Source organism: Malus domestica, chromosome 07 (genome assembly GCF_042453785.1).
Source record: "Malus domestica chromosome 07, GDT2T_hap1".
Lineage (NCBI taxonomy): Eukaryota > Viridiplantae > Streptophyta > Magnoliopsida > Rosales > Rosaceae > Malus > Malus domestica.
The window spans coordinates 6,657,602-6,679,557 of NC_091667.1; the positions used below are offsets into that span (position 1 = coordinate 6,657,602).

The following is a 21,956-nucleotide window of genomic DNA, read 5'->3' on the forward strand; positions in this document are numbered from 1 at the left end:
AAAAATTAATCGTAATCTGTATTTCAAAATAGCAAAGTGGAGAAACGGATTACGATTCAATTAATTCAAGAGGACGGGTACTAAAATAAAATCACTCAAAATAGCAGCAGTAAGGCCCTAATCCTCTTGAATTAATTTGATCGTAATCCATTTCTCCACTCACCCTCACAATAGGGATATACTGATATTTTAAGTGATTTTATTTTAAGGAAAAATAATGAAAATGATTTGAAAACTTTGAGTTTTAATGATAAGGACAAAATAAAAGGTAAAGTGAATAGTACCATAATTGACTTTTCAATGTAAAAATATGATTTTTCGTTAAAATGAACAGTACCGGAAGCTTTTCCTTAAAGTTCCCTTTATTTTAGTACTTGCAAGACTTAAAAAGTTATGTGTGCCTATTGAGCAATCAGTGCAAAGTGCAAAGAATGAAAGATGGTGCCAGTCCACTTAAACAGAGTAAACTTTCATGTGAACCATGTTCAAAATTTTATTCTTGTCGCATTTTCAACAAGTTTGGTACTCTTTGTTGGTGCTTGTTTTTACAGTATGATGCGCTTCCAATACATATCCTTGTATTTTCCTAGACTATCCACAAAGAAATAACATATTTTGAACCATCGCTCGTCACAAAAGAATGATCCGCCTTAATTAATCTTAAAACACCGAATCTTGATAACGAAAAAACAGTAGTCTGATCTTTTGATGAAAATGCCGGAAGGGATGTTGATGGATGAATTCTTGAAACAATTTGGGGCAGTGTATGCGACTATGAGTTGGGGACAAAGGTGCCAACGTAACCAACCCCCGCGATGAAGAATGCAATAGATTGGATGAATAGGAAGATGAAGTAGCCGTTCTTTCCAAAGGCAAGATCATAGCACCCGCAGAAGAAGAGGTAGAATCCAACAATGAGCTCAAGCATATGCAGTCTGTTCATTAGGAACCAGAAGAATAGAAAACGTAAACTTCATATTCTCGCTTTCAAAACAGACGGACATATGGTTGCAAAGAATCATTATACCTTTCTCCAATCCTTGATCGAGGTCTCCTTGCAGCTTTTCCTCCTGATTTTGTCTTGAGAGCATCTCCCAGTTTCTCCGTGACGACCCATTCATTTACTCTCCCTGCTTCAAATAGACCTATAAATGTTGCCTTGGTACGGTGCAGAGACATGACATTCTCAAAGAGGATCCAGAAAATCATAAGGTGGAGTGATCTGTAAATACAACCTTTGAAAGTATTAGTAATGAATACGTAACTACAAGGGAAAACATCTATCGCATTATCTGTCAATGTAGAGATAGGCTTTAGTTCGTAATAATTCGAAACAACAAAGACCTTGGAGTTCCAACGGCGTTGAGGAGAGTAATGATGGATGGAATGTAAACAGCACCCCAAATGGGAACTTGAACTTCAGGAACCAAAACAGTAGCTGGTAAAATGATACAGTAGAACACAAATGTAACAATATGCGCTACAATTTTGCGAACAAAGAAAAAGCTGTAGATCACATGAAACTTCTTCATTGGGGACACCTTCTGCAATATATTTAGAGTAACAGTGAGTAGGAAGAAATTAAAGGATCTTGTACTTGTGCCTTCATAAACCGGTTTCATAAACACAACAGAAACGGTGTGGAAGTTTACCTTGTTTCTTACAATCTCCATTACCATCTTTCGGAAGAGATTAGCAGGGCCACAAGACCATCGGTGCTGTTGATAACGGTAAGCTTTGAAAGTACTTGGCAATTCATTTTTCACCTGAAATGTACAAAATTATTAATATTGGATCAAAAGTGAAATGCTCACATTGAAAAAATCACAGAACAGGATTTCTACTAAAACGGTAAAATTATTCATATGCACGGTAATTTTTGAAACCTCGATATCAGGGGATGATTATCATGGAAATCGTATTTCTTAAGGCATGATTAATTCGAACTTGTTGTAAATGTAGGTAGCTAAGATTTCTTGATATTTTGACAAGACTGTTATCATTAGCATATTTGATTACCTTAACGTCAGAAAGATATACGAATTTCCAGCCTCCGAGACTAGCGCGGACAGCTAAATCCATATCCTCCACAGTTGTTCGGTCCTTCCATCCTCCGGCATCATTAAGTGCTGCAATTCTCCAGACACCAGCCGTGCCTGCATCACATTCTCAGTGTCATGTCATTAATTGGGGAAACCGGAAACTGCTTTGTACTTCCCTTGGCAATTTTTTTTTCTAAAATGCTATACCATTGAAACCGAAGAAGGCATGAGTTGCAGACCCCACTTCTTGCTCCACTGTGAAATGGTAATCCAGTGACATCTCTTGTATTCTTGTCATCAAGCACTCATCAGAATTTACTGCAACAGCAGCACCAATAAATTATTATCACACCTTTACCCTTGCGTGTTTTTACAACTCTATTTTCCTCCATTATATTAGATCGTAAAGAGAATCTAAACAAACTCCATCACATATCCATTGAATATTTGAAAAGCCCTGAAATTGTGAAGTGCTCAACTAATCTTGGATTATGGTTTTTATGCATCAAAGTAGAAAAACCTTCGTGATGATGTTATGCTAACATATGTATACGAACACTTCTTCTCTTCATATGGTATCTAAAATTATGCAACAAATGTTTACCAACACTTCTTCTCTTCTTATTCATTTATTCGAGCGGTACACTAATTTAGTTTAAACCAAATTACAAAAAGAGGGATTCAAACTTGATCTAGAAGGTGGAGCACACTGTTATAGCCAACTTAGCTACGCCCGGTCTTATCCTCTTTTTAAGAGACCCAAAGTAATATATTTAAGAAGCAATCAACTCACATTCCACATAAAATATAGCTATCAATAATTAAACAAGTTTAATTAAGTATATAATAATAATGATATGACAATAATAGTAATTAAGAAGAAATAACGATGATTACCAAATTTCCAGCGAGTTTGGACAAGAGCAACTTCAGGGTTGTGGATAAGAAACGGAATGGTGCGCCAGAGAAAATCAGGCTCAGGTTGGAAGTCAGCATCAAAGATGGCAACATAATCACACTGTTTGACATAACTGTGCTTCATTCCTTCTTTCAGAGCCCCTGCCTTGTATCCATTTCTGTTGCCTCTGATCTCGTAATTTATGTTTATTCCTTTGCTTGCCCATCTTTGCACTTCTAGTTCCACCAAATCCTGTTGTTTTTCTAGGTCAAAACCCACATCACAAATTGAAATGTTTGTTGATTTAAATGGGCAAGTTTTGGTTTTTTTATATTTTGATGGGGAAATTGCTGCATTGGACTTTTCCCCAGAAGGGAAATACTTGCAGAAAAAAGTTATTAATTAGTGGGAATCCGGATCCTTTTGGATCATTTTTGTGAGGATTTCGAAGTTTGTGAATCGTGTTCGTTTATCGCATATCGTGCGATCAGAAATCATTTTAAATATTTTTTATTTCAAATTAAACACAAATTGTACCTGATGAAAACTATCAATCTTCAAAATCTTCAAAATCTTCAATCCAGAAAGGATCCTGTTGGAATTAGTGGCCTGGCTGCGTTTTGTCTCATGTTTTTTGACCCAGATGGTTTTTTTATTTTTTATTTTTAGTCAACACCCAGATTATTAATTTTCTAAAGGAAAGTTGATTGAAGAATTTTTTTTTCATTTAAAGTACTCAAAAGGGTAAACCACCTTGAGCAAAAAGTACATAAAACCCATAAAATGTGCAAAAGTTCACGTCTTTGTGTCATTATTGTCACTTTTATAAAAAGTCATTCATCTTCTTTCTTATAAAGAGATGAGATCTTACAGTATAAATAGATCAGGATGATTTTTTTGTAGTGTTAATACCAATTCTTAGATTTCAATAATCTCATATTTCATATATTATGTTGTCATACTGTCAATCTAAATTATAGATTAAACAGCTCTTGTCTAAATGCCTAATCAATCTATCAACTCTGAAATTGAAGAAGAAAAACTCATGAAATTTAAATTATATGCTAGAATAAAGAACCTTGGTGGCTGGATCTGTTGAATCATCAAGAACTTGAATGATGATCCTGTCAGATGGCCAGGAAAGCCCACATGCCGCTCCAATTGATAGCTGGTAAACCTGCATCATGCACCACAATATTACACTCGAAACTCTAAATTCATTTTTTTTTAAATACAACGCTATAATATTTATAAGATGGGAAAATAAATTGTTATTGAATTCGTTGTCTATAAAATTTAAATCTAAAACCTCATATTTAAAGGTTAAGAAAAATATCTTTAAACTGTAGTACAACGTGATAACTCCAAAACCAAACTTAAAGCTACCGAAAAAAGAACACAAAAAATACCTCTTTTTCATTGTACATTGGAATTTGCACAAGAACCATAGGATAAGCTGAGTTTCCAAGCTCAACATCATCCTTAACGGCCTCCCATTTCCACTTCTTCTCAGGCTTTCTTCTAAACAGCTTAATCAACGTTATGACAATGCCCATGTACACCTTCTCCACAAAAAGCATCACAGACATACCCAAGCACAAAACCACCACCAACTTCAGCAACGGTACGATTAGCGGCGCCTTAGCTTGCTGCAAAACCAACCCAATTTGCCCTCCTTGCATTGCCTCCATTGTCAATAGAAAGAAATGAACACTGAGTTGGCTTTGACAATAAGTGCTTATTTGGAGGTTTGGAAGTAGAAGTGCTTATAAGGTCCCTACTGGCTTTGCTAAAAGAACAAGTTTCTTTTTTGGTCTAGCTTTTGGTTGTATTGGTGTGCACTGATTTTTGCTTCTGGGTTACTTCAACCTAATGCTGGAGAGCTGGATGGAGTTGTGTCAGTGAGTTGGGTTTTATGATCACAAAGAAAAAATTGGAGACTTCACTCAAAATTCACCAAGAAAACAAAAAGCAATCGCAAGCAAGACCTGGATTTTTTTGCATCTGATGAGAGAGAAAGAGAGACTCCTAAAATTGTATTTTTTTAGGCCTCTCTTTCTCTTCACCAACGGCTTGCCCTGCTCTGCAATATATTTTTGCATCCAGAGAAGGGTTAGCTTTTGAGCCTGCAAATTATGTGTGACATGCAGTGTGTTTATATAGAGAAAAATATTATTATATGAAAAATAGGAGACAGGTCAAAATGATGAGGACAGTGGACCAGAAACAATGTGTCATACTCCGGCAGCGTTTATATTACAATTTACAACTAATTAGAAGAAAAATAGAGTTGTTTCACATAATTAGTGTTATCATTACAGTATAAATTTCCTTTTGGAACTACTATATTTTCTTCATATATAGCATTACATTTTCATTAACTGTAATTTGCTAGCTTAGATATCATTTTCTTGGAAGGTGAAACGTTGGCTATATCTTGAATTAAGTCTCAATTAATCGGGTTCTGAATTCATTTGGATGGACTCCTCCAGAACCAGCTAATTATTTCTTCGAAAGTTTAAATTAATTTGAATTATTTGTTCAATCACGACTTTGCACGAATATGATTGCGTTCAAATTGATAATTTAACATATGTTTTTATGAAAGATGTTACTGACACTCTAAAAATGTTATTGTACACTCCTTAAATATCCCAATATCAGCAAGAAATTGTACTTTCAGTAGTTCATAATAACTTTTTAAGAGTAACAATTCTCTGTAAAATATTTGTAAGAACATTTCTTATCACTGATCGAATAACTACATTTGCGTTTGAAAGACAATTTTGAAACCATTTTGTCGAATTTTGAAACCATGTGAAGTCACGACATTAACTTTACATACATGTTTAATTACATCCTTTTAAAGCGAGCTTCCCCAATTACTAAATTTAATTAAAGCATAGAATATACCTCGTTGGGTTCTATCTTTGTGTTCATATACCATGGTATTCCAAATGCATTTGAGAGTAAAATTTAGAATTGGCTCTTCAACTTTTAATTTTAGGTTACAATGAGTTTTTGAATTGAAATTTTAAAAACTTGTTTGTTTATTTTTAAGCAACAATGTATTAGCATGAAGGGGTGGTGAATAAATTGATTACGAACTTGTCATTCCATACGAGATTTGAATCTAATACATTTCATTTATAAGTGAAGAGCAATGTCAATAAATCGTTGTACTAAATGGATAAAAACTTGTTATTTGATGTCTTTGAATTTAACAAGACATGCACTCAGTAACATCATCAATGAACTTTTAGTTAAACTTCAGAATTTAGGACTAAAGTAACATGTTCATTAACCTGAGAAATACCTCATATGAAAATTCAGGAACTAATTCTAAATTTCATTTTTTTTAGGACTAAAGTACTGTGTACATTTGAGGCCAACTTTTTTTTTTCTTATGTTAATTAAGCCCGAAAAATACTTGTGATTTTCTATCCACCTATGGTGGTGCGGTGCACCCTAGCCACTAACCCCCTCAAAAGCTTCTAATGTGTGCATTTGAAATCTTCTTTCTAACATGGTGAGGAAGAATTATTTTACAGTGAATTTTTATGGGTCAAATAACAGCGTCCACTTCGAGGGTGCACCTCATTGTCTAACCAACTGTGTTTGACCAATTTGCACGATACACATGTCATAATAAAAAAATATTCATTTTTTCTTAAGCCTTATTTAAAGATAATATTTGTAATAAAAATAAAAAATCAAACTGGACATCTTTCATTTTTATCGAACAAATTCTAACAATTAAAACCCTAATAATGAAACTTAAATATAGTTTGATGCGTATGCATGGACCCTAGATGATTGATTTCTAAATTGATTGATTCCTTGCAAGGATGGTTTATGAACAATGACTTATGAAAGGATTTTGGATTATGATGTGTATTTTTAAAACTCGATCATAATTACTACGTGGACAAGAAAATGCACCCTTGAAGTAGCGTATTGTGCAATTTGTATTGGATGCATTTTTGCTCATTATCCTAATGTGGTAGAGGTGAACATCATCTCCACATTGAGGTATCGTTTGGTATGCGGACGGGATGGGACGGAACGGAGAGAGCAAAGATGCCCTTGGATGGAAACAAGGAGGAAGAAGAAGGAGACGGAGAGGTTATAATTTTGTGTTCCACGGATGTGGAACGAGTCGTTCCAGAGGGGTGAGGCGGAACGAAAATTCACCCAAAGTTCATCGCATGAAACAACGCGTTCCACCCGTTTTAGGCGCACCAAATGTGGGACGGAACACCTCGTCCCACTCCATTCCGTCCCGTCTCACGTACCAAACGGTACCTGATTGTCGTTAAATAAGTGTGATTTAATCTATTTACTACACATATATTTCTACTTTTAACGGCAATCCATATGGTGTTAGTACTCACCACCACTTATAAGTGGTGAGCAAATATATTTCTTTTTTATTTGGGAAATTATACTATTATTATTTATTAGATTTATGTGACTTCAAGTAATTATTATTAGACCATTCTTATTGTGTGCGTGCATAATGCATATGTGTAGGGGTGTACTTCTACACATTCTAAGCAAAAATATCTGTCAATGTGCTCGTAATTACTTAAGCCCGCATGCATTCGGATCTCTAGATTACCGGTGAAAGTAATTAGGCCTGGAAGGAAACGATTGGAAAGAACCCTCCTCACAATGCGCAGGTCCTCTCTGTGAGAATAATTCTATGGACTACATATATATACATGGGATAGAATCAAGAGACAAATATTTTTACATTCCTTTGTAGCCTCTAGATCTTATAAGATCCAAGGTCTTGATTAAGAGTGATTTGGAGGCTTTTAAAAATTAAATGACTTGGATGATTATGTGGATTATCTCTATTAATTAATGAAACCCTCTTTGTCAACCAAAAGATGATGAAAATACTACTTAATCTTCTATCACACAAAAACAATGATGGGCAATAATGTAATTTCACAGGTCCAAATTTTACTATTTTTTATTGAAGCATCACCTACATGTGATGTTAAAATACCTCAAATATTAAAAAAAATAAAAAATAAAAAAACCAAAAACAAAAACCTCCCACTCCCTCCACATTCTCTCTCTCTCTCTCTCTCTCTCTCTCCCTCTCTCCCTATCTCCCTCTCTCCTTCTCATTTTCTAAAAAAATGTGTTGATACACACAAAGTGTATAGGCAAATGCTAGTAACTAATAAGGAAAACACTGATTTAAATAAAAAGAATATCAAATAATAATAAAATTGAAAAAGAAATAATCAAACTTTGAAATATCCAGTGTAATTTTTTTTTTAAAAAAAAAACATGAAATTCCATTTCCATCTTTGCTGAAGAGGTCTACAACTTCTTGATGAAAAGTCTTTCTTTCCTTCAAACAAAGAACCCTAATTACATAAACAAAAAGCATGATACCAAGCAGAAAGAGTTTTGCTTTGACAATAATTTGTTTTGAGTTTAAGCACCCCAATCCTAGGCTAGCAACTCAATCACTTTGCCACCTCCATAGCAAAACCCTATCGAGTCAAGCATGTTTGAGATTTCTGCAGCCACAAACTCATTAACCATTCATTTGCACCGTATCAAAAAATTTAAAAAAAAAAAAATACAAAGTGAAATCCAGGAGTCAAGATTGAAGATTTAGAATTTAGGATTTTGTTCCTGAGAAGATTTAAGAGACTGATAGATTAATTCATTGTAGTGTGCATCAAAATTTCGTACCAATCGAATTAGAGTATCACATGTAGTGAGGTGCGAGAATATCGATCTATCTCCTCACCTTTCTTGGGTGTTCTTCACTATGGGTTTTACATTCTTTTTTTATCAGTTCAAATTTTGATTATTTTTTCAATTTTATTGTAGATAATTCTATTTAATTTAAATTTGTGTTTTCCTTATTAGTTATAATCCACAAAATCATCCAAGTCATTTAATGTTTAACAATCTCCACATCTTTCTTAATCTAGACCATAACAAGATTTTGTGAGTTTTACTACAAATGCATACTTCTCTTAAATTTGAGACTCGTGATCACCCGTTGTGCCGATAACTTCATAAACTATTCTACCTTATCTGCTGAAGATCTGATAATATGGTTTGTTGAGTATTTACACACTCGAGGGGGAGTGTTGCAATCATATTTAGAATAAGAATGTGATTGTGTAAATCTTAGTAGATATGAGAATGTATCTTATATTCCTATTATGAGTAGATTACCTATTAAATGTTGTAATCCTAAAGGGAAAGGTTTTTACCTATCCTACTACTATAAATAAAGGCACAATGAGGTGAATTAAGCACACCTCACAATTAAATCACTCTCTCTTCTCCCTCAATATTGCCCCCCCCCCCTCTCTCTCTCTAAACCCTAGATTGTTCAATCAAATAGGCCTACAACATTTTCAACTTTCATATCTTTTATTTAAAGGCTAAGGGATGAGTAGAGAGGGGGGCAGACTTTAGGCATAAATGGGTTCATCAGTTGAGAAAGTAAAATCATTACACAAAGATGTACGTTTTCTTTGTAGACCATCCTAATTAGTTCAGCTTCCAGAAACCCTTCGATATGCTCTTGATTGATTAAATGCCAAAGAATACATTGTTTATTATCTGAAGGTAAAATAGTAAAAATCACATAGTGAGAAGGTAAAGACATATTTCACTCACCAACTACAATTCATAGTTCTCCGCAGATTAGTCAGTCTCATATCTCAATTTTTTTCGATCTAAAACTATAAGAATCTCGAACTCTATGAAAAAAAAGATATTGTGATGCTAGAGAAATTACATTTTGTAAGTTAATGTGAAGAGATAGGGTCCACTAATACAAGTCTTACCCTTTATTACAAAAATAATTTAAATGTAATCTACAAAATGTGATCTGCCTAGAGAAATTTTTTTTTGTGCCCGTAACACAAGTAGTACACCACGTGTTATTATATAAATGGTGATAAATTTTATTTTTTATATTATTGATTTTTTAGCACAAGAATCTCACCACTTATATAGAGACACGTAATGTATCACTCTGTGTTCCAAGAACATTAAAAAATCTCTCATCTGGCTAACAATTTTGCTTATCAAAATAATGGTATGGAAAGCGTATTCGTGTCGGGCATGCTCGTTGCTAATTAATTACATTTTTTCATAAAGGTAGGATCTTCACGAGATCCATTTATATACGTAGCCGTTCATGCATGCATGCCCGCTAAACCTATGTACGTGACCTCAAATATTAAGTTACATATATAAATGGTCAATGAATTTTGTACACAACAAATTTTCACATGAGAGTAGACATCTATTTTCTTTGTGGGCATCCACTTCAAACTCTACCTAACATTTTTATGTGTCGTTGCGCCCAGTCAAAGAGTAAAATTGTCTACAGACCTATTTACTTGAATCAATAAGGATAAAAAACTTGAATCCATAATTAAGGAATAATTTGTCAGTTATAAACCTATTGTTAAGGTAGAATAAAATGTCTATTAAAAGAACAAACAAAAACTCAAAAATCATCAACACATGGACACTTAGGGTTAGTCAATTAAAACATTATCAATAGGTAGGGAAATTCTATCTACATCACCTCTGCGATAGGTATCAAAACCTATATTTCCACGTACATTCCCTGTGTATTTGGTATCAAACTCATCTATATTACTACACATTTAGTATCAAATTCATCCACTTCTACCCATCTGTAAGACTCAAATATAATAAATTTTAAATTAAAAATCAATTTGTTCCACATAACATTAAATAAGAAAAATGATGGTTTACAAAAAAATTATGGCGGTAAAATAGGCATGAAACAAAATGACAAATGAGGACCTTAGTTATTAATTGACCTTATCATCTTACTATGGAAAGTTTTTCAACATCACAAGATTGTCAAAGATGTGTGAATTTTTCCTAAGATATTCTAACGAAATTAGGTCGATATCAATTTTTCTACTTTTTTTTTATGCACAAGTGAGAGATAGTAATACTACAATTTTATAGGTCACAAATTGGGCAGTGCTATCCGCATACCCATTTTTACTTCTTACACATCCTTGTTAGTTTTTGTTCATCAATCTTCTTCAATTCATCTACTGGCGGAAGAAAGTTGAGATGGCTGTATAAGAAGTAAAAATAAATGTGTGAATAGCACCACCTTATAAAACTCGCATGCTATTAAACCTTTATTTACTAACTTAAATGCACAAACAATAAATTCATCATAAGATCGGGAAGCTGGTTATTTGACAATCTTGATTACTTTTGTACATGGGACGGTGACCTTGCTGCCCGCTCATGCATGGCCATTTCTAGACCCACACATAAATTAATTAAAGCAACATTTTCCACATGTTGTGGAAGAACAAGTTAATGTACTGGCCATGTGGGAAAAGAGGAACAAAATGTAAAAAGAACGAAATCTTTTCATGATGATGACTGGATTTGCAAAATGTAAATTCCAGGATTAAGATATAGTAAGGTTTATTATAAAACCTTAGACTACATATATAGGTGAACTTCAATATTTGTAACACAAAGCTCAGATGAAAAGCTGAGTTAATGTCAAGAAAATCAAAGATTTATATTACATCAAAACATGTGTCAAAATGTATCCCATAAAAACCTGTGTCAAAATGTGTCGTAAAAGCGTGTGTTTCCGAATCTCAACCCTTAAAATTTACATCACTAATTATAATTTGACCTAGCTATGCAGACAATCATGAATTTTTATCGTTAATATCGTTAATAGTGGTCACAAGAGACTATGGGTGCCTGAGTTTTAGAGCATCAAGGTAGGTCAAGAGTTTGACAACTTACTTAAACTAGATTTCATACTGAACAGAGAACTGATAATATTCTTCCATTCAAACCTTGGAACTAAAGCTTAAAAAGGTGTGTGGTTAAGGCGTCCAACTCAGAGAATGATACTTCAATTGTGGCAGTAACTTGACAAGGAAAATTCATGTGGATAAAAGAAATGTAGAATAGCACACATAGCTCCAAAAGCTTATTCTCATTCAACTCATGGTCGATGGTACATCATTTTTATGTCGTGACGTGAGGAACTTAGACATCCTACTCTTCTCCCCAACTAATTAATAAACCTTTGAAATTAGTGTTCGAAACTAAACATATGATTTTATTGATAGCAGTAATTTCATTACAAACTACTCTTCTCCACACTTTCGGAAACGTTGTGCTGCCCATAAGCCCATAGCAGAGCTAATTGGTGAGAAGATATAATTTCTTTGATTTTCTTATTAATTCGAGAGGATTCAGAGTTGAGACATCTTTTGGCTTAGGATACGAGTATTATATTCGTACTTTTCATAAAAACTTTCGTTTTATGTATACATATTAATGATCCGTTAAATTGCATGTTTTTTAGAACTCCAACAGAAGATACACGCTTTATAAACGTACATACGTACTTTTCACATTTAAACATGTTATTTTCACATATTTTTTAATAATATATAAAAAAAATTCATGCAATTTACCAGTATTTTAACTTTTTTTTACAAGCGATAATATTAGTGTGTCACCTTGGTAAATGTTAAGGGGAGGGAGATCAGTGGGAATTTTAAACTCACACAAGACCAGGGCGCATAAGCATTATTGCTATCTGTCACTGTGAGTATTTTAACATGTTATTGAATAAATAAAAACAAATAAAAATTTTAACAAATACATTTTAAATTAAAAAATGGCCAAAATTTTCGAAGTATTATTTAGCAAAATTGCTGAATATTACACAAACATATTTTTCACATACTATATCCATTTGCATTTTACTAACTATGCTTCCAACATAATTAAGAAAAATATCACAAAACTAAGAGCTAATTGGTGAAAAAAAATAAAGAGAGCCAAACGATTGATAAAGAAGGGAATTTTTCATAGGGGATTCAGGCAATAGAAGTTAAGGACAAACAATGAGTAGTCTTTTCAATCATCGACAAGGATTATAACGTATTACAACTAAGACTTGCAAGAAGAAATCAATTATAAAATGACAACATTTGGCAAAATTGGTGAGTCAAAACGGAGACGAAAAAAATCCAAATGTCATTGCTATGAAGACGACATTTTTCTTAGGGCTTCAGGCACTGCCTGCCCACATTGTTCAAGGATCTTAATCAACGGTGCAGCAAGCTTTGCGTCTTCTCTGGCAAAAAAGCTATGCAATACGCCATTCACAGAGTACCGAGCCATTCTCGTGAGGATTTGAACGTAACTGTCAATTGAGAGGGTCAAATCGGGTAGAACTACACATTCGTACTCACTGAAGTCGGTTGCACCAATTTGGTCTATGTCAATCATGGAGACTGCAGGCCTGGTCCTGCCCTTCATTACCACACTGAACAGATGACAAAGACAAACAATGAGCCATTCTCAGAAAACATAGTATGAGCATATATTGAGCAGCAGTTTAGTTTATGGGACTGCAAAAAGGAATACAATACTGTTTTCTCATAAGCACACCAGTCAACTACAGCCACGAGGAGCGTTACCGCAGTAAACTTCTCCCTGACCAAAGAAAAAACTAACTTCTACCTTTCTGTACATGATACAAGCCCTCAAATTTGTATAGCATGCCTTTAGTTTCTCAATTAAATGAACATTCGACCCAAAAAAAAAACTCGGTTTATTGAACAAGATGCCTTTAGTTTAAACTCCGAATTTGTATAACACAATAAACTCCAAACAAATGCTGCATGACAAAAACGAAATACAAGTCATTGAAGGCATTCATGAATAAAATAAAGAGAATAACAACCTGTTCTCAACTTCTGTAAAAACTAAGTCAGATGTGACGGAATAACCCTTGAACTTCAGAGTGGTAGCTAGTTTACGATACTTATCATCTTTCCCCACCATATATAGCACCTTAGAAGCCTGAGGTTGGTGTCGACCACGATAAGCCTGATCAAGAACTCCGATAGCCTGCAAAAGTACTTGACAGGTAGGTATAACTGAATTCTGTTTCAAGGATGTATTCCCCAACAATCCAGAGCTAATTACATGAATAAATAACTACATGATCAAGCTTTCTCCACTATAACTGAGCAGCATTTTCCTTCATATTACTCGTGTAATTACTCTTTCTTTTTCTATAATGCACATTAAAAAATTCAAGAGAGAGAGTTATGTTTACGAAATCCTTCACAAATCTCGCTACATCAAGGAATTTTAGAACTTGCACATTTAAGAATTCAATAGCATCCTGTCGCTTTTCAACAAACCAACCCTAAGTCCTCTAACCATCACTACCATCCAATTCCTTAGGTAAAGATACACATTACGTATTGAGGCTTACGGCGTACCTCCACATTACAAACTTTTTATCAAGATATGATTTTTAAATATTAAAAAAGACAACAGTTATAGTGGAAAATTGAAATAATTAAGAAACAGTTTTCTTTCCAGAATTACAGTTAACCTTACTATCAACATCACACATGAAGAGTAGATTTTCTTTCAAAAGTCCACATACCTTTGGCAGTTTTTCTTTCGAAAGACACATGTTTACAGACTGAATGATGCATGCACTTTGACTGGTGAGAGAACTATTTAGAGATAATCTACGAACTGATCCCGTCAGAAGATTTTGCACCACTCGTACGCAGGCATATCTATGGCAATCGTTGAAAACAACTGTATGGGTTTTTCCACTTATAGATTGGCGAATAGAATTTATTTTATCCAAGCAACCTTCGCTATAGAAAGATTCCAGTCCATCAATGACCTGTTCAAGTGACAAAGGAATACATTAAAAAAATTCTTTCTGAAGGTAATGTAAAAGGAACAAAATAAAACATCATTATGGACACTTGGTGGATTGATGAAACATACTTAACTGTTAGCTCTCATCGATCTTAGAGTGAAAATTACTACCCTATGTTTCACAAAGGTCTATGAAAAGCATTGGCTAAAGGTATTGTGAGCTAAGGAGTCAAATTATGAATTTAGGTGTGGTTGGATGAGGAATTTCCAGTAACAAGGGATTTAGACTAAATTAGTTCGAAATGCACCGCAAAACATTAGGCACAGGGAATGAAAATGCACTTAATGAGCCTTACAAAGCCATTAAACAAAGGATTTTCAAAAGACTCGTTTGAAGTAGTTATGTACAAATCCCTCTCAGTGCATTGCATCATCATTTCGTATTCATGTTTCATCTTTTGTAGTTCATTTGTTAATGTAGCCAAAATCCTTGGTACTTGGTACTCCCTCATCCAGCACAACATCAGTGTCCATGCACTAAAACACATACAAACCACAACAAGAAGAAATAAAAAATATATATATAAAAAAAAAAACCCTAGGAATCCAATGTGTGGGAGGTAACAGTGATAGTGTAACTATACCTACAGTAAGTCATTACCGCTGATTTTGACTATACCTACAGTAAGTCATTACCGCTGATTTTGAAAATTTAATGGATTTACAAACGGGCTAAAGAGTAATTAGAAATTTAATAAGTAAGAAAAAATAATGTAAGATTAACAAATGTACACCTGATACTGCACAATAAATAAACAAGTTAAGGAACAAAATACCAGCAAGGAAACCCCAGATAGATCAATGGCCTTCAAGGAAAGAAGCTCCAAAAGTCTCTCAGGTGTTGAAATCATAATCTCAGGTTCAGAGCTTTTCAGACTATTTACAAAACCACAACTAATCAGAAACCGTATCAAGGAAAAACTGTTCATGAAAGGCTAAGTAGATCCAGCATATACAAGAAAGGCACAGCCGTACATGCACACAGACCTGCAAGCCCGCATATATACACGTACACACACACACACCCCAGAGCACTAAGCATACTTATTAACTTGATAAGAACGATAAGAGACGCGCCATGCCAAATGTACTCCATTTTGTTTCTTTTTCACATCATTTGCAGTTCATGCTTAAAACAGCAAAGCCATTGCATCATAGATCTTTTTCTTTTTCCCACAAGTTTAAAAATCAGAATCATGTTGTGTAAATGGCCATGTTGTATCACTGGTCTGAACAAGCATGCCACAGAGCTTTTATATTATATATAAATAGATATATACTAGTATGAAAAACTTTAAAACAAAACTAAAAACATCAAACGTTAAGGTTACATGAAATTCACTAATTAATATGGACATGGTAAATCAAGAATGCCCATGACAAGAATTGCACAAAGCAAATCAATTAATTTTGCAACAAATGCACCAAAATGGCTTTATCCCGAGGCACCAATTTTGAAATATCAGAATATTTACCCTTCAATCTGGTGATCCAAGGAAGCACCAGGATGTATACTCACTGTATGTATTCCAAGAGCCTTCAATGGTTTGCATACTGAACGTATCTGATCATCATTAAACAAACATGTCATACAACGACATAAATAACTTAACGAGGACAAATGAAACTCTCGAGAGGGTGTATGTGATTCCATAGATATGGAGTCGGAGCAATACATTGTGCTTGAATTAACAATTTAACAGTCTCATGCGCCCTATTTATGTGTCACTTTTATGCAACCTAGATTAAACCTTAAAGTGGTCGGCCACTCAAAGTGAGCTTTAAAATTTTCAACCAATGATTGCTAAACTACTATATCATACAAACCTTTGTGGCTTTCTCCTGGGATGGAACAAGGAACAAAAGAAATGGGCTGGTGACTGATAAACCTTCTTCATCCTTTCTAGAAACTGAATCAGCAGTGCAGGAAACCATCCATGCAATTTGCTCCATCTTAGAAGAGGTTCCGCTTGTCTCAAGTATATCCTTCCCAGCTGAATAACATTTCCAAAACTCAACTCCCCAAGTACTCACAAACAAGGGCTTGTCCTCCTCGTTATCATAGGTACCATCACAGCGAAGTGAATTTTCTATGGCATTCAAGCACTGAATAAGATACTTAGATGGACAATCTAAGTTTTCACAGACCTTTCCCTGATGCCCGTAGATGCCACCATTCCCATCCAGCTGAATCTTTGTATTTCCAGGGTCAATTCGGCTTCTATGAGCCATGGTATTAATAGATGCCAGTGATTTCTTTAGCTCATCCTTCAAAACCGTTACCATCTCCTTCTTCTGCGCTGGACCATCCACCATTTCAGTATCGAGAATTTCTTTACTTTTTTCTTTCAAAATCACAGTCTCATGCTTATGTGAAACCATGGGTTTCTTGGTTGCTTTCTTCTCAAAATCCTTTGCACCATTCCTGTCATTGAAGGGATCATCAAGGGTAGGAAGGCTAAAGCACATACCCTGCAATATCATGATAAATTAGACTCTGCTTAATTACTCGGGGACCGGTAATCAAATCTAAATGCTTCCGTTACGAAAACGGCTGTAAATTACTTGGTCTCACATATCATGTGGAAGGTAGCAACACAAGAACTCAGGAAGCACCACCATTAATTAGTGGTAAAATTCACCACCTCATTGATTTGTCGTTAGATGATTTTAAATTTCGAGATTTGTGTAGTACATACATCAAATCAAACCCATATAACGAACAACAATAAAATGGTGAGCATGGTAAGCAAAATGCACTCTAATTAACATATAATCAATTTCTCTTTTTCTACTATTCTATAAAGCATATAATCAAAGAAAAGGAACCCCAAAAGTCCGATTGGAGGAAGTACCTGACATTTCCGGCGTTTGCCGGAATGGCGGCGCTTCTTGGCAGCAATAATGGAGGCAACGCGGGCAGAGATTGCAGAGGAAGAACGGTCGTTCTTGTTGTGGAGCTTCTTTCTTTTTACCTTGTTCTGCTTCTTCCTCACTGCATCATCACCCTTCGCCATTCCGAAATTCCAGAGATTCAGAGAGACTCAGAGAGAGAAAGAGAGGGGTTGCTCGCGCTTCCTTCCACTTCAACTTAGGCCCTGAGAGGTCGCGGCGGTTTATAGTTCGTGCCTTTCGTGGGACTTCTGTAGCAGTTTGGGGTTTAAGGGTACTTTGGTCATTTAAAAATTCTATTGGAGCTTCACTTGCGAATGAACAAGAACATTTTTCAATATGCCGGTTATACAGTCTGAGACACTAAGCATTATAGTGTAATTAGTTGAATTTTTATTTTAAGTATAAATCAGTTATATTATTACACTTAATGTATCAGGCCAAATTATTAACAAATTAACAAATCTTTTGAACAACATACTCTCAACCTAGCAAATACGCACATTTTTTCGGATTAACCCATATTTTATCTTTCTACATGGGTTTTTTAATGTTTTGACATCATATTAAATAAATAGATCCTGGTAATATGTTTTGGAAGCTCAAGAAGAGGAAGATTCAACAAGCTCATGATCATCTAGTCGAAAATTCAATTACGATATTGGAAGCTCAAGTAACTATTTCTTCATGTTGTATTCTAATTACTTATGTAGACATCGAAATTTCGGTAAATAAATGTTGACCGATAAATCAAAGTTTCAACGCTCATGTATTACATAAATTTTACACGTAGCATGTGTCTAAACAAAAAATCAAAATAAGTTGGAAAAGTCATCAAACAGGACACGTGTCAACACCTGGCAGAAACGACTTATCTCATCTGGAATATTATATTCAAAATTAGGCCTTGGAAATTTCTATAAATAGAAGGCTAATTCATTCATTTGGGGGGAACCAAAATCATTAGGCAAAATTCTTGAAGCTCTGAAGCTCTGAAACTCCGAAGCTCTCAAGCATCCAGGTTCTCGAAGAATTAAGAAAGCTCTCTTCGTTCTTCGTTCATCGTTCTTCCAAGATCAAGCCCCGACGGCCCTTGGATCAACAAGCCACCGTTCTTCAAGATCAAACCCAAAAGCCCTTGAAGATCCGTTCATCACTGTTCTTCAAGATCAAGCCCAAAAGCCCTTGAAGATCCGCTCATCACCGTTATTCAAGATCAAGCCTCAACGGCCCTTGAAGAAACACTCATTCTCAAGATCAAGCCCCAACGGCTCCTTGAAGATTCGCTCAAATCCACCTTCAAAGATCAAGCCCACGGCCCTTGAAGAAACTTCCAATAGTTCATCCAAAATCAAGCCTAGACATCGAAATTTCGGTAAATAAATGTTGACCGATAAATCAAAGTTTCAACGCTCATGTATTACATAAATTTTACACGTAGCGTGTGTCTAAACAAAAAATCGAAATAAGTTGGAAAAGTCATCAAACAGGACATGTGTGTGCTGGCAGAAACGACTTATTTCATCTAGAATATTATATTCAAAATTAGGCCTTGAAAATTTCTATAAATAGAAGGCTAATTCATTCATTGGAGGGGAACCAATTCATATTACACCTTGAAACTCTGAAGCTCTGAAACTCCGAAGCTCTCAAGCATCCAGGTTCCCGAAGAATCAAGAAAGTGTTCTTCGTTCTTCGTTCATCGTTCTTCCAAGATCAAGCCCCAACGGCCCTTTGGATCAACAATCATCCACCAATTCAAGATCAAGCCCCGACGGCCCTTGAAGAAAGTGTTCTTCGTTCCTCGTTCTTCGTTCTTCCAAGATCAAGCCCCGACGGCCCTTGGATCAACCATCCACCAATTCAAGATCAAGCCCCGACGGCCCTTGAAGAAAGCACCATCGTTCATCATCCGTTCATCCAAGATCAAGCCCCAACGGCCCTTTGGATCAACAACGTCGACAAATCCACACATCCAACCGTTCATCCTAAGATCAAGCCTCAACGGCCCTTAACGGCCCTTGAAGAAACACTCATCCTCAAGATCAAGCCCCAACGGCTCCTTGAAGATTCGCTCAAATCCACCTTCAAAGATCAAGCCCACGGCCCTTGAAGAAACTTCCAACAGTTCATCCAAAATCAAGCCTCGACGGCCATTGGATCAACGAAACATCCACAAATACACACCTTACGGAGATTGAATCAGAGGATCAAATTTAAGAGAGATTGTAACCCAAAATCATCAAATACAAATATTTGTTTGTGCACGTTGTTCTTGTCTCGTTTGTTTTAGGAATTTTCTGTGTTCACAACTTAGTCTTTGTAAAAAATTTATGCCTTACTCTTCGCCCTCTAAATTTGTCATGGCCTTGTGGGTAGGCCCGAAATTTACTTGAACATGAGATTAGAGATTGTGAGTGTGTCACTACTAGTTACCGCTAGTAGACATGATTTGAGTGATGGATATTGTGTTATTTAACTTCTAACCAAAAGATTGTATCATTGAATGAGAGTGGCTCAACTTAGGTTCTTTTTTGTCTTATATGATAAGGATTTTTCTTATGTAAAGAATGCAATAACAATATATAAATGGTGAAGAGAAAGAAAAATTGCTTAGGTGCTTTATATTGAGGTGGAGGAATACTAGTAAAGAAAACAAAGCTATAATGAACTGAGTGCTTTGACTTTGATTGAAAGAAATGGAAGAGCTTGCAATGAAATGAAATTAAAGAGCTTTGAAATAAAAATGGTGCAGCTGTAAAGAGATTTGTTTGATTGTTTGAGTGTCCCTTCTTCTCTGCCCTGGCTTCAAATATATAGAGAACAAACCATAGTGTGAACATAAAGCCACTTGATGCAGATTCAACCTCCCCCATATCCACCTCCTTAGGAAATGATATTAAAAGAAGCCACATGCTGCATTCCACCGTCCAAACCTCAATTATATGAGAAATATCTACAAACATATATCATATAAAACTGGGTGCCACTTGATATTTGTAAGCCAAACATGTGCCACTAGTCTAGCCTAATTTCACAATAACCCCACAAAATGCCATAATTTGGCTTTAGTCCCAAATGAGTGAAAATTTGCCAATTTTAGGCACAAACACTTACATAAAAATACTCCCTTTTATGTGTACAAGAAGCTTTTGAACAGAAGCAGGCATCCATGTTTGTTGCTTGGGATAGGCTATTTGCCTTGCACAACGCCTTACTGGTGGAATCGTGGTCAATGAAAGCAGTCTTTTTCTATTTCATATGGATGCTTGTCATTTACATGTTAACCAGCACAAAGCAAACTATGCAGCGAGACACTGGCTTTACTTGTGTAAGTATATCATCAAATCATTGTCAGTATTTTTAGCTAATGTATGTTTTGTGATTTCTTAACTAAACTGGCACCGGAACGATTTTTCGTCACAGTTCTATGCCTGTCATTCCTGCTCGAATTTACGATCCTTAGATTTCCAACGATGGAATAGAGCAGCGGACTCGGTGGGTTAGTGGAGTTAGGACGTTTATGTGCTGTATGCTGCACTTCACATATTATATATGCTTGTTGGAAATACAAGTAAATGAAAAGGTACTCATCAGGCGTGCATAAAATTATATAGTTGGTTCTTTATGATTTGCATTTAACATGTCTATGTCTTTGAAATTTTCAGGGACCACGAAAGGCTAAACTACGATATGCTACAAAAACTAACGGAGGAGGTTATGATTAAGCTTGCGAAAAAAATGCAGAGTTGTCGTGGGAATCATCAGATGATGAATCTGACTGGTCTGCATACGCTGACAAAGACATATCAGATGGCATTGAACACCTAAAGGGTTCCAACTATTTCAGGGAAGAAGTTGGAGATAATCTACATGAAGATATATCCTGGAAGGTTTCTGCAGTTGCAATCGAATATAATTTGATGTAAAAAGTCATTTAGATCATTCAGGACTCAATGGTCCTAATCTATTTGTATTATATACAAATCATCATTCATCATCAACATATATAATCTTTTTTTTACTAGATATTTAAAGTGGATCCTAGAAGGCTTTTTATTCAAAATGGTCCTTGAGATTTGCATCATCCATAAGTTTGGTCCTGAGATTTAAAATCAATAGAAGTAGTCCTGAGATTGTCCACCATCCAATGATTTTGGTCCTTCCGCTGAAGCTTTTGGCCGGAAGTTTGGGCAATTTTCAAAGCTTCGTAACTCAATCTTTTCTTAACCAAATTCGACCAGTAATATATCAAAATGAAGATAGGAAAGTATAGAATAAGATTATATGATTTGCATCATCCATAAGTTTGGTCCTGAGATTTAAAATCAATA

The 21,956-nt window shown here is 35.2% G+C and overlaps 2 protein-coding genes and 1 long non-coding RNA gene across 3 annotated transcripts; 1 reads left to right on the forward strand and 2 right to left on the reverse strand.

Annotated features, from left to right (window-relative positions):
• Positions 1-468: 468 nt before the first annotated feature.
• Positions 469-5,072, reverse strand: LOC103407352 (glucomannan 4-beta-mannosyltransferase 9-like). Its single transcript, XM_029105397.2, has 9 exons — positions 4,350-5,072; positions 4,019-4,117; positions 2,940-3,192; positions 2,250-2,360; positions 2,020-2,156; positions 1,653-1,766; positions 1,345-1,544; positions 1,028-1,222; positions 469-935 (listed from the first exon to the last, which is right to left on the reverse strand). Exons 1-9 carry the CDS (start codon positions 4,629-4,631, stop codon positions 773-775), a joined length of 1,554 nt encoding a protein of 517 aa, XP_028961230.2. The 5' UTR covers positions 4,632-5,072; the 3' UTR covers positions 469-772.
• A 7,748-nt stretch (positions 5,073-12,820) lies between these two features.
• Positions 12,821-18,304, reverse strand: LOC103410148 (DEAD-box ATP-dependent RNA helicase 5-like). The gene is made up of 7 exons (XM_029105399.2): positions 17,586-18,304; positions 16,558-17,202; positions 16,206-16,294; positions 15,507-15,606; positions 14,441-14,692; positions 13,724-13,890; positions 12,821-13,303 (listed from the first exon to the last, which is right to left on the reverse strand). Exons 1-7 carry the CDS (start codon positions 17,745-17,747, stop codon positions 13,018-13,020), a joined length of 1,701 nt encoding a protein of 566 aa, XP_028961232.2. The 5' UTR covers positions 17,748-18,304; the 3' UTR covers positions 12,821-13,017.
• Positions 18,305-20,655: 2,351 nt separating this feature from the next.
• On the forward strand, positions 20,656-21,647 carry LOC139197311 (uncharacterized). The gene is made up of 3 exons (XR_011582591.1): positions 20,656-20,953; positions 21,049-21,208; positions 21,291-21,647. It is a non-coding gene; the product is annotated as an uncharacterized lncRNA (long non-coding RNA).
• Positions 21,648-21,956: the final 309 nt, after the last annotated feature.